At 39.5% G+C, this 13,681-nt stretch overlaps 1 protein-coding gene across 2 annotated transcripts in view; it reads left to right on the top strand.

The window, feature by feature from the left end:
• Nucleotides 1-13,681, top strand: part of PDE11A (phosphodiesterase 11A) — a 380,330-nt gene that overhangs the window by 285,228 nt on the left and 81,421 nt on the right. For both annotated transcript variants that reach the window (XM_057745497.1, XM_057745496.1), the window contains 2 exons: nt 8,723-8,869; nt 9,131-9,238. In XM_057745497.1, the coding sequence (XP_057601480.1) occupies nt 8,723-8,869; nt 9,131-9,238 (255 nt within the window). The remainder of the gene's footprint in view (nt 1-8,722; nt 8,870-9,130; nt 9,239-13,681) is intronic.

The following is a 13,681-nucleotide window of genomic DNA, read 5'->3' on the forward strand; positions in this document are numbered from 1 at the left end:
CAATCTTCTTTCATAAAGAAACTACAGAAAACATGGAAATATATAATCAAATATTACATCAACAGCATGTGTTAAGGAAGAAACACTGGATACCTTTCTTTTAAAAACTTGTACTGAATGGTTTTTAATTTTAATTTAAATGCTATATAGTGGGGCGGGGGGGGGGGGGGCGGATCTCTTTTGAAATGACCTGTTTCTGTTGAAAGGCAATATTTAACTTTTCAGTGCTGCTAATGAAAACTGTTTCTTTGAGAAACATAAATAATGAGAGCCTATTAGAGCTATCCAAGAGCCAGGGTTGAAAAGACAGTTCCCATAAGAGAGAGTTTCTCTCTTTCAAAAGCGGGTGGTCACTGTGATGTTTCCTATCCTTCCGGTTCTCACCATAACAAGAAAAACATGTGCGAATCATGCTTTCTCATGAAGATTATGTTGCTGCAGGAAAGATAGCAAAGGCAGTTTCTGAGATTAACAGAGAAAGGTTACAGATAAGATTGTTTCACCAGCATAGCTCAAGCAGAAACAAAGGGAAAGGCCATGAGATTTTTAACTTCTAGTGAAATTCCTGAAAATCGCATGTGAAGAGATGATGGACATTTCATTCTTCTATGAAGGGGATCAAAGTAATACGTCTCCTCAAGCCTAGAGAATCAAAGCGAATTAAGCAACAACTGAGAATAATTAAAGGTTCGTAAGAGAGGGGAAAAGTTGTACCTAGGAGTCTGTATTTCTTTAGACTTTCCCCTCTTTTTCAATATAGTGATTATTGACTATTAATCTTCCTTGTTTTTATGCACTTAAAAAAGACAACTATATAAAATGTCCATTGACTTGGTTAGCCCTGTAATGGGAAGTTTTGCCATCCCATGGGGAGCTTAGGTATTCACAGGTACCAAGACCCCAGGAGCAAACAACCTCTAGGGAAGTTCTCCTCAAACATGAGGGCACGAAAGGATCCTCTGGGGATTGTGCCCAGCTAAGAACCCGTGTTAGACTACAGGAGTCAGAAGAAAGCTATGGACCCGTCTCCCCAAATCACACATAAACACATTCAAACCAATCTGCCTATATGATTCAGGGACCTAATTCCTGCTCTAAGGGATGTATTTGAAAACGCTAGAGTATAAAGTGGCTGTAAATATTACAGTGATCTACACATCTACAGAGAAGGAAAAGGTCACTGTAGGATAAGAAGGAATGAGTGAATGGGAATGAACTTGTGCAGACAATGGGGCTTGAATTTCAATAGGCAGAGTACGGAAGAAGTCAAACCCTGTGGATGGAGAGAGAGAATAATCTGAAGCCATAGAGGGAGAGATGAGAAAATGATAATAAGTTACTTCCTTGGAAGACTAGGGGATGGTAACCCTGGATGGGCAATGTGGCACCAGTTTATGAAGAGCCTGGGATGCCAAGCTAAGGAATGTTACTTCATTCAGCAGGTCACATTGAGTCCTTAAAGGCATTTAAAGAGGGAGTAACGTGGTAAAACAGTATAGGCTCAATTAAAGGGATAAAGTCTAAGTTTTAACATATAAACATATACTATGTTTATTATTGATTTTAATATGAGATAAAATAGGGCGTTATAATTCTTTTTAAAAAGATATTTCTTGGCAGTTCTTGGACATTTATCTTCACTCTTAGGTTCTAAATTTTACTGCCTCTGTGTATAAATTTAGCCCACACACTGCAGAGGCTGACTCTGGCATTGTCGAATGCCTTGCGCCAAGAACAGAAGGATGACTCAGATCTTCACATCCCTGCCACACATGCCACCAGGTGGCTTCACAGCCTTTCATAGCTTCTGTGTTGTGTGTAGATGAGTGAGCTGGTGTGGCCTGCGAACGTGCTGGGCCAGCATCTTCTTGGTCAACTGACGGTGCACTACTGAAGGTTTATTGCTCCCTCTTTTTGGAATTCTATCTTTCCCAAGTTTCACATGTCGTGGATAAATCTGAGAGGCACCTAAATATCCCAACTTTCCCTGTTCGGAAGTTGGTGTAGGTAATCAACCTTGTGCTTAGCTTCATAAGGAGCTGTGTCCTCCTTTCTTGAGGAAGAATAGAAATTAGTTAAAATTTCACCCTTCACCACTGGAGAGGGGACTGTGTGCTACCTAAACTACTAGTTACTTGTAGTACTACTAGTCCCTCTAAAGCCTGAATGCATGTGTGTGTTTAAAGTATATCTCAGCTGTGTCCTAAATATCCCAGAGAAACCTTCACAGAGAATCCCATCCGGACAGAAGGATCTATCATCTCCATGCCTTCTCACCTGCTTGCTGCTTCCCTTATTTTACTAAGTTACTTTGCCCAGCCAGGGGTGGTATTAGCATCCCATCAGTGCTCTGCTGGCTGGTCTGAACGAAGGTCATTTGCCTGAAGTTTGCCTCTGCTCCTCAGAGGACGAGTTATTTTTTTCAGGATGGTCTTGGAAGTATTGAGCTGATTCTGTGTTCTCACTAATCAAAACAAAGCTAACAACTGGAGCTTATTCCAAAGTCAGCTGCAAGTTTAGAGACTTCCTCAAATGGATTCATATAAGTATAGACCAAGACATTGTCCCTTCAAATGGACCCAGGCTGCCCATCATAAAAAATGGATCAACAGGCTAGTCATCTGGGAATTGCAAGCACTGCTCACGGTGCACCCAAGTTAGCTGCTTTAGCTAGGCAGCGGTCCATTTTCAGAGACAGTATAGTTGTTAGGAGCCAGACTCTAGAACCAGATGCTTCATGTTCAGATTCACCTCTGCCAATTACAACTGTGCAAACTTGAACAAATTGTCCATCATCTGTTTCAGTTGCCTCGTCTAATATAACATGGCATTAGGAATATTCCCTACCTCTTAGGATCCTTGTGAAAGTTAAATGAGGTAATATACATAAAGTGCTAGAAGAATCCCTGGTATGTCTGTGGTAAGTGCTACAACAGTGCTGGCAAAACAAAGAACTTTACAGTACCTTCCATATCACTTCAGCTCAGTGTCCTGCCTTATTTCATTCATCCCAGAATCCTTTTGTCCAGACGGCTAAGTGGGTAAATGGGTTGAACTGGCAACACAGTTCTCCTTTGAATTGCTAGGGCTGGACCACTGCCCACTTTGTTGTTTCTTCCCATTTTCTGAGCATCACAGAATGTAATATTCATGTGTCAAGAGATCCAGGATAGTATTTTAACATTTTACAGCCTCTTTGTAAAGCTACCTTTTCAGTTTTAGAGGAGGCAGTTTTATGACTCCCTTTGATAACCACTTAACTGTTAAGACCCAAACAAAGAAGAGGAATGGTCAGAGGATATCAGGTACTCCCAGACAGCTAGAGTCCCACTTCTTGAACATTATTCAAATTAGCTCCAGGACTCATAATTCTGTATTTTCATTTATTGCTGCAATAAAATAAATGGTTCTTTTATCCAAATGTTATTTCCTGGCTATTAATTCAGTAGTTATTTTGGATTGTAGCACTCCTCTTTGATTTAGTGATATGGTACCTTATAAATATTTAAAAGTTGAAGACTGACACTCAGAGAAATTGACTTTGATTTGTTTTGTTAATATCCTATGGCTAGAGGAGTTACAGGTTTGGAAGATGCGGCCCCATTCTCTACTTATCAGAAGAGATGGGGTGCCTATGGCTCTATAACAAGGGAATTTGAGGATGCTCTTCTCAAATCTTTTGCAGACTAGACCTTCATGTACACCTCCAGAGGAGGCACACTACTCTTTATTCTTCATAGATTTCTCCAGGAACTGCTCTTGAACCCAGGAATGTAGATAAAAACTACCCATACTTCTCGAAATAGCTGAAAATGGTCATTCCTGAAAGGCTTGGGACTTTCTCTGCATCTACAAGTGTCAGCAAAGGTTTACGACAGGGCTCAGGATGATCTATAGACTGGTATGATTTAACTGTGGATCAATCAACCTATTAGGGGAAAAAAGACAAGGTCAATAAGGATGGGTCTTGGTGAACCAGAGGTCATCCTACATTTTTCAACCTAATGTTCTTATTTCCTTTCCATTAACATTTCATCATGAAAAAATGCCTATATTCTTTAATTTTTAAGATAATTAAGTGAATTTAGTGCCTTTGAAGGGTAGAGGATTTATAATGGCGTCAGGGAATACACTATTAATAACCCATGAGACAGGGGCCACCTGGAGAGCAGCAACGCAGTCTCCATCACCGTCTCTGCTCTTTGCCAAAGCAGAACCAAACTCCTCTCCTGAAACCAGAAGACTTGTGTCTTCTGGGACAGGACTTCTACCCTCTTGGGAAGTGGTTTAACAGTTGTATTTGAGTTTGAATTGCAACAAATTACAGCAAGCGCAAAATATTCTAAGTACATGACATTCTCTGTATGCAAAGCCCAGAAACATGTGATGGAAGTAGAGTCATTCTGGAGCTTCCCTAAGGGAAAGAAGCATGCCATCTGCCTCTGAGATTGTTACAGCCTAATGAGCGAGGTCAGGATGACACAAACGAACACACAGGGACACAGAACAAGAGAAAGAGATCTACGTGGTTGCAGCCAGGCCCATGCACATAGAAACAAAGAGGCTAAATCCAAAGGCTGGCTTACCTCTGAGTTCCCCAAGCTGACTATTTAAGGAACCAATTGATAAAGAAAACATCAATGATTTCTTGATAAACATGGTAGAGTAAACACACTTATTTTCTTTTGTTTCTTCCTTAAGCCCCCCTAAAATAAAAATAAAGGGACTTTTTTAAAGGCAATTTCTCAAAGATAAAGAAATTGGGAAAGGATTTAACCATGACAAAATTTTGAAAGCTAGAAAACAGCTGGATGACTATTAATTCAGCACATCCAAGAAAGCCAGAATAAGCTAGCAGTGGGAAAAGCTGAGAGGTAAACAGATTTATACCATAGACATCTCCCGGCAAATAGCTCAGGAATTGGCCAATTAAGTACCTTTGGAAATAGGGATGAAGGTAGGGCTATAAACAAGAAAATGGAGATTCTAAGAAGCAGTTAGATCTCCATACCCTTCGTCCCACACCTCCACTCATAAAGACTGGAGGCTTATCCTCTGAAGCGGGTATAACAGCAGGTCTTTGGGATAGGGGGACACCAGTACAGAGCTTGAGGATAAGAATACAGGCTGGAAACAAGGGGATTGAATGAAGTTATATACCATTCCAATCCCCATCTCTGTAACACCCAGAAGATTCTTCTCAGGGGAATCTGAGTAGCTGAAGAGCAAAGACCCAAAGCTACAGATATTTGGTGGCTTCCCCAAGGAAACAGGTCAGTCAGATTCCTCTTCAGGGAAGCCCCCAGAAGCTCTAAAAGAAGCTTCCAGAGCCCCATTTTTAAGCTGGGGCTGAAAACCAAAGATGACCACACAGCTAGGGAAAACTTCTAATACCTCTAAAGCAACGCATGTATTAAAACGATTTAAGGAAGGATAACCTGATTGAGAAGGAGACCAAACCATCAACAATGAGTGGATTAGGAACGTATTTACCATTGTGGTGAATACATAGGATGGAATAATATTCCGCCTTAAAAAAGAAGGAAATACTGTCATATGGTACAACATGGATGAGCCCTGAAGACACTATGCTAAGTGAAATAAGCCAATCACAAAAGGACAAGAACTGCATGATTCCACTTACACAAAGTATTTGAAGAAGTCAAACTCATAGAGACAGAAATGAGAATGATGGTTGCCAGGAGGGAGGGGGAGATGGGAAGTTGTTCATTAGGTACAGAGATTCATTCATGCAAGACGAAAAAGTTCTAGACATCTGTTGTACAACAATGTAAATATAGTCAACAATACTGGGCACTTAAAAATTAAGAGGATAAATTGATGCCATGTGTTTTCTAACCACAATAAAAAAGAGAGAGACTAAAACAAAACGAAGGGAGTGAAATAAACTCTGAAGGGAGAAGAAAACATTAAATAGAATTATTAACATCCTCAGAGTCACAAGAGAAGATACTGAATCCATGAAACAAAATTTAGGTGCTATTAAAAAATAAGAAAAAAACCCAGACCAAAAAAGAAGAGCTGTTAGAAATGAAAGTTGTGCTACTAAAACATCAAGAATGAGGAGAGAGAATATTTCCTAGAAAGCAGAGAAAAAAGAAAAGAAATACAGAAGGAAAAGGAGAAAAGAAAAAACCAGCCCAAAGGTCAAATAAAGGGAATTCCAGAAAAAGAAAAGAAGGGAAGAAATCATCAAAGAGTGCATTTTTCAATTTTTCCTAGAATTACAGGACATGATTTTCCAGATTAAAGGGCACACAAAATACCCAGGATTATGAATAAAAATAAACTCACACCGAGGCACATTTTCATGACATTTCAGAACTCTGGAAGCAAAAAGAAGATCCTACAAAAACAGAGAGGGAGGAGGAGTTATTTTGGAAGGTAATGGATTCACAATAGCTTCTGACTTGTCAGAAGTAACATCTAAAACTAATAGAGAATGCCTTAAAATTCTAACGGCATGATTTCCAACCTAGAAATTGATATCTAGACAAACTATCAATCAAATGTGACAATAATATGAAGACATGCAAGCTCTCATAAATTTACCTAGCACACACACCTTTTCTTGAGAAGCTACTGGAAGACGTGTCTCACTGAAATAAGGAGAGGGCCAGGAAAGAGAAAGATATGGGATACAGAAATAAAAGAGAGCTAAAGACACCCCCAAAATTATGGTGAAGAAATATCTAGGATGAAAGCTATATACCAGGCAGAGAAGACTGCCAGTCCAGGTTGCGGTTCAGAAAGTTCCAACAGAGATTTCATAAAACTGATGGAATACCCAAAGCATCTGAACATTTTCAGATGAGATTTAGATAATTAGCGGAGAGTTTAGAGGTTGAATTAGTGATAAGGATGGAGAAAACTAAGCACATGTTATTAACTCTGAGAATACAAAAAGCTGTCGAGGAAAGGAAGAGTAATCATAGTAAATTGCATGACTTAGCTATGAATATCCTTTACAGAGATATTATAATATAAGCCCTGAATATTTCTTTAAACAAAGATATTATGTTATTATACTAGGGAGTGAGAAGGGTTAGTGTATGAGGTAGCAGAGATTGACAGAGACAGTGTAAGACAGTTTCATCTTCATCTTCAGTGGGGAGGAAGTTAATAGATAGTGCTTAAATCAGAAAATAATTTAAAAATAAAATCACAAGCACCTTTCTTTGCCAAACACACCAAAAAAAGTGTATCCAGATGATGTGAAAGTGGTTGCCTCTGGGTAAGGGAAAATTTTGGTACTGAAAGACTTCTGCTGGTGTGTGTGTGTATGAGTGTGTAACTAATGTTGCAGATCTAACTTTCTCTTAAAACTATGTGCGTGTATAACTTTGATTTTAAATAATTTTTAAAGCAAAAAAGCAAGGTAATAAAGTGCTTAGCATGAGGCCAGGAACTCCACATAAGAACACTTGGACACGAAGACTATTTCCACTACCACCATGTTTGAATTTCACAAGCCTTACCTTTTTCATTCCAAGGATTTCAATTCTACAAATATGTTAATATGGTAAAATGATCCACTGAAAGATAAGCTGATTAAATTTTAATGAAAACAAACAATTGGCAGAATAGCAGGCAAATTGTCCTGTGATGTATGTATTTGTCCATTGTTCCTCCATGTGGTGGTGAATAACGAGTGTTTGGATTTTAGCCTAGAGACCTGTGCTCCTGTGGAGGAGAATGGGGCTGGGAAGGAAGGGTTGGGTCCGTGGTTTCTGGGATGCCTCGAGTGAGCAGAATTGGATTTCATTGCTTGGCCAAAGTGGTTCCAGGGCATAAATTACTCCTTGGGTAATTTACACTCAGTGAATAGACTAGGATTATGAATACAGAATGGTCCCTGATAATCTGAAAACACAGAAATGATTCCCTTACAAGAGTGACCCAAAGAATATGGTAAACCCAATGAAACCAGCAAAAAAAAAAAAAATTATTCCCAAAGACTTTTTTGTTCCCTTTAAGTTTAAGTTTGTGTAGGGCAGCTGATTGACAGCTGCCTAACATAAGTGTTTTGAAAACCCTGAATGTATACGACCAGTATTATAATTACGTTGTGATGTTTTTATAGAACGACACTAAACTATATTGCAAATTTACTCCTTCAATGAAACATATGCTCACATTAACCCCCCAAACATCTCTATCCTATTAAGAAACACATTTTACACTAGAGATGTGCTATCTAATCCTTTCCATCTTTCTGAAGATACAGAACACGTGTGTAACAAAGAGCAAGTACACAGCTACAGGATGTAAGGATGCAGGAAACAAGGCAAAGCGGTGTATTCCCATGTCCTTCTCCTGAACAGCAGCCATTAAAATTCACAGCTGCTGGCTGCCCAGATGTTTCTTGCGTTTAGTGCTCTCTGATATGCATCAGAATATACCGTATGACTGCAGTTTCAGTACACTAGACAGCTTTGTGTTCTACATTCTGTAGACTAGACCCAGTGTGTATATTTTCTCTTCCGATTAGCTTCCCTCTCCCCTCCCTGCTTCATTTGCTTGGGGCATTTGCAGTTCAGAAACAAAAGACATTTCCAGCACAGAGTGTAGCTGTATCAGAGTGTAAGTGCGGGTCAGGTCTGATTTATGTGGCATGTCTGATAAGCAGGCGAGGAGAGCACGATGAAGGGTTTGAGAAAGCTGGTGAACTTGGCTTGACTTATGTCTTCTGCTTTTGTAGGCAGCCAACATCCCTCTGGTGTCAGAACTCGCCATCGACGACATACATTTTGATGACTTTTCTCTTGACGTTGACGCCATGATCACGGCTGCTCTTCGGATGTTCATGGAGCTGGGGATGGTACAGAAATTTAAAATTGACTATGAGGTAAGATGTTCTGTCATGGGCGATCCCAGGAGTGCACCTGGACAACATGGTAGCCGCTTTGAGCCTCAGGTTTCCCAAATACAAATTGGGGATGATAATACTTTCGCTGCACACCTGGTGGGATTACCGTGAGAATCGTGTGAGATGTTTATGGAAGGACTTCAATGGTTGAGGGTCACTCAAAGATAAGGCATTGTTTTGATCATGGTCCACCGGAGACACATACGACTGCCTGACGTAACCTTTCCCTTCCCATTTCAGACACTGTGTAGGTGGCTTTTGACAGTGAGGAAAAATTATCGAATGGTTCTGTACCACAACTGGAGACACGCCTTCAATGTGTGCCAGCTGATGTTCGCGATGCTAACTGTAAGTGTGTTCGGTGATGGTGGAAGGTCACCTGTCCTTTGAGAGGACCTCCAGGCTGCCCCTTCCACGTTCCCATTTCTCTGACAAATTGCCCTGTTGTTTATTTCACATTGGAACTTCCTACCCTGGCGATGGGAATATGTATTTTACAACAATCTCTGAGATTTGACTGCAAAATTGCTGATACCTTGAAGCAGGTGTAGTCTTGAAATGATTACCTGAGTCCTTTTTTAATGTTTTCTCTGGGGAAACTTTTTTTTTTTTAACAAAAGAAATGCTTGGATTTTCAAAGCAATCTTTTTGCAGAGGATATGGGGATGAATAACTAAACAAAGAAATCCCCTGGATAAGACTTTCTAGGCTGGTGGAAAGCCAAAGAAGGCGTGTGTGAACATTACTCACAGGCACATGGGAATCCTGAGAGATGCTTATCTGGGAGAAGGTCCAGGTAGGGCCAGGGAAGGGAGGGGTAGGAGTGAATGTTCTCAGGGTTTAGGGGTACACTAGGCTTCAAAACTCTGCTCCGGGTGCTGTAACCTAGTTAAGGTGGCCAGTCTGTTTTATGGAGACAGCCGGGGCAGCTGGCCAGAGGTAAGCCTTGGAATTTAATCTAAAAGCAAATGTTTGTGGCAAAGACTGAAACAAAATCCTGTATTCATTTCCACTTGCTGGCAAGAAATAAGGCTCATTTTGGTCTTAAGCTATCATCAAGTAAAATGGTTTCTGGCTTAAATATGTTGGTTTCTTTAGCATCAGGGTAATATGTACATACACATGTGACAATACGTGTGTGTGTCAATGTTTGCAACACACAAAAAAGACCTGTTTTAGATTCTTATAACATAAATCTAAATACTTTACATCTTTGCACCCAGATTAAAATTTAAACCCGAAAGAGGGAACTCCAAATGACAGACATTTTCCTTTGGTCCACCTGAAGGAAGACTTCTGTTCCTCCCTCATGAAATGCTGCGCCCCCTTCTCTGCCTGCTACAAGTCTACTCATTCTTTAAAAGGCATTGATCTAATGCCAGTTTTCCCATGAAGTCTTTCCTTTTCATTAATCATCAGCAGTCATCAACAATTACTTATTGCTCTGCACTGTCTAGTAAACACATCTTTCTGCTGTGTATTTTAAGTTAAAGAGCTCTCATTCTCCTATAAAGTAAGCAGCTTGAGGCTAAAGAGATAATTTCTCGTTCTTGCAATAATCTTCATTGATCTATCTGTTGAAAGCATCACTAGCACCCTATACTCAATTGTATACTTGGTAGGTTTTCAACAAATTCATGTTGGATTGACTTGAACTCAAATGCACATGTAGCATAAGAAGATGGCACCAAAATATCTCACTTTTATACTCAAGGACTTGTTTTGTGGGTCGTCAGCTGCTTAAGGAGCAAGGAGAATAACCTAGAAAAACCGGACTGGCCCCATCTCGCTGTAACATACACCACGAAAGCAGTCAAGTGAGGAAGGAAGATGCTTTGAGCTGTGAGCCTTAATTGTCCAAGTGCCAAAGTTGCATGAAAAAAAAGAAACTGTCATCTTACTTTTTCATATCAGATCTCAATAGACAAGGAATAGTTTGTTGTGTGCAGAGTTTATGTATATGGCTCACAGAGGACATCCGATAAAGAAATTATTAACCTGTTATTTTGAAAAACATATGGACTTATGATGAATTCCCAGAATAAGTAAGCGGGAACCTTGCTCAACAAAGGATCAGAGATGTCAAAAGCAGAAACAGATTTTATGATGTCTTAAAATAGCTGGGATGGGAGACGCTGGCGGGAGCTTTGGGGTCAGGTGGACACAAGAGAAAACGGAATTCATACCCAGTGTTCTTCAATAAATGTTTCCACAATATGGACAATCTTGATCCTTTTCAAGAAATTGAAGAAAGCAGAACTCTCAAACTATGTTACCACCATGGAGGTACTCTTACTGCCAAAACATTTCAAGGGTATAGTTGTTTTTGCAAGTCTGTTCAGCAACCTTGATGAGTATCACTGCTTGAGAAAGTTTGGGTTTTGTTTTTGTATTAATGCTAGCTCAAAAAGGAAGAATTCACTCTTGAAGTTCTCCTGGTCTGGGGGGACTGGCGGGGGGGGGGCGGCGGCGGGTGCGGCTAGAGGTTGCAAAATAGGTTGTTATTTTTTTTTTCCCTCGCATTGACTAGAATAGCCACATCTGGAAAAGATATTATTTTCTGTTCATTAAATGTAGCTGAACTTGACTAAGGGTGACAGTAGCTTGAAAAGGTCAACTTTTCTTTGTCCTAACACAAGCGATCTCCTCTCCAACTTGACCATAGGCAACCTGATCAATCAGAATTTTTTCACTAAGAAAATAATAACTATAGAGATAAGAAAGATTAGTTGATCACAGAAGAAAAAAGTGAACTTAATTCACTCATCAATTCTAACTTCTGGAATATGACCTCAGTAGGCACAGTAGGCCAAAGGATAACCTACTTATTTCCATGAGTGGGCACTAATGCTTCAGGTTCTTCTGAAGACTGTTAGGGTCTTTCCCTATTTTGTTCTCATCAGTGATTTTATTTCCATTCTAGTTATCTCATATCCCATTTCCCTGTGTTGGGTTAGAACCAAAGTTCTCTATTAATATGCAAAAAAAAAAAAATCATCATACTTTAACCCTTGGATTCATTCAGCCAGTCACAAAGCCAAAAAAGCACGGTGCATATGCGCTAAATTTTCCTCTAGATGGCGCTCCAAGGCAAAGTTTCCCAGCCATTTGTCTGGAAAGAAGGGGAGGAGAACCTTACCAACATCTCCTGAAAATGCTTCTTTTCTTCTAAGACAAGAAATACTGAGGCACAAACCCCACACTCTTTTGTTAAAAGAGACACCAACAAAGCCACTGTGTCCGAAAAGAGCTCCGCCTATCAGGACGGGCCAGTATTAGGGCTGCCTCCTTGCGCGCAGAGCCGTTATTGTGTCTTACATTTGCGAGTGTGCATTTTTCTAAGCCCATTGTCTCGGAGAATGGGAGGATGCACAGTCGTGTGTCATTGATGGGCAAGCTCTGACACGATGTATAAGAGAGCAAGCAAATTGTAAATATAGGAACCAGCTTCCTAACCTTTAACCCTGAAATCATTTCAAACCCGGAAAATAAATTTATTGATTCAGAATCGTGTTTTGCAAAAGTTTTCAACCTCATGTCTAGGTAACAAAGAGGTTCTGTTCCTTTAGAAATTTAAAAGAAAGAAAGAAAGGAAGAAAGAGAGAGAGAGAGAGAGAGAAAGAAAGAAAGAAAGAAAGAAAGAAAGAAAGAAAGAAAGAAAGAAAGAGAGAAAGAAAAAAAGAAAGAAAGAAAGAAAGAAAGAAAGAAAGAAAGAAAGAAAGAAAGAAAGAGAGAGAGAGAGAGAGAGAGAGGGAGGGAGGGAGGGAGGGAGGGAGGAAGGAAGACAAACTGCATTGTAGGATAGGCAATTTGATATATAATGATGGAAATTTAGTTTACTGGGAACCCTGTTAATGACAATGTATTACAAGCCTCTGGCCTGAAATTCCAAATATTAAAATGAAAACTTCAATATTATTCTTTGCTTCTAAAGAAATATTTAGTTAGTTAAAATTTCTCAAATATTTTTAATTTCTGGGATAAATGCAGTATGTAGTACCAGTTACTATTTGTGGTTAAAAACAGGGAATAAAAACCTGCAGATAAATCAAGAATAATTATACTAATTCTCTTTATTTATAGAAGTTTGTCGAATAAATTTTCCATCAAGCACATACATAATGAAGGATGATAAACACGTTTCTTATATGCACAATGTAGACCAGATAAAGGAACCGACCATGCTTTTGTTTGTATTCTGTAAAATAAAAAGGCACGTGGTGGTGCCAAGGTTGCAGAGACATTTTTCAGTTTTATAAATGATGTATGAGCTCTGACAGATTTTCCAGGGGGAAAAAAAGGTTTCCTTAAGAGTCAGTATTCTTTACTATCCCATAAATGTACTCATTAGAGCTTTGGGCCATGCCCTGTATCCTGTAAGGCTCAATAAAGATTCATTGAATGAGTGGATTTAGTTTAGGGTAATATTATTCAGGGAACCATGCTGCTCAGTGTCCAGTTTTTCAAAAAAACTATAAAATGATGAACAACTATCATTGCTAGAAATCTTGTTCTTTCTTCATATCACAGTAAGGTTCAGCTCGGGTTCACATAGAATATTATGATCTTGCAGAATTCACTGGATATGAAAAGAGACGAGCACATGATCACATTAAAATTTATGGAGGTGCTGGCAGCGTGGTGCTGGTGGGGAATTGCAGTTAAACACTAATAATAACCAAGTATCGCAGCAAACACATTGACACCTCCTGACATTTACTGGGGGCTTCTTAAATCTTAAATGTGGAGGTAGCACTTTTAAGTCCATATTTGAGTTGTCAACAAGGTTAT

The sequence above is a fragment of the Hippopotamus amphibius genome, chromosome 8, assembly GCF_030028045.1.
Source record: "Hippopotamus amphibius kiboko isolate mHipAmp2 chromosome 8, mHipAmp2.hap2, whole genome shotgun sequence".
Taxonomy (NCBI): domain Eukaryota; kingdom Metazoa; phylum Chordata; class Mammalia; order Artiodactyla; family Hippopotamidae; genus Hippopotamus; species Hippopotamus amphibius.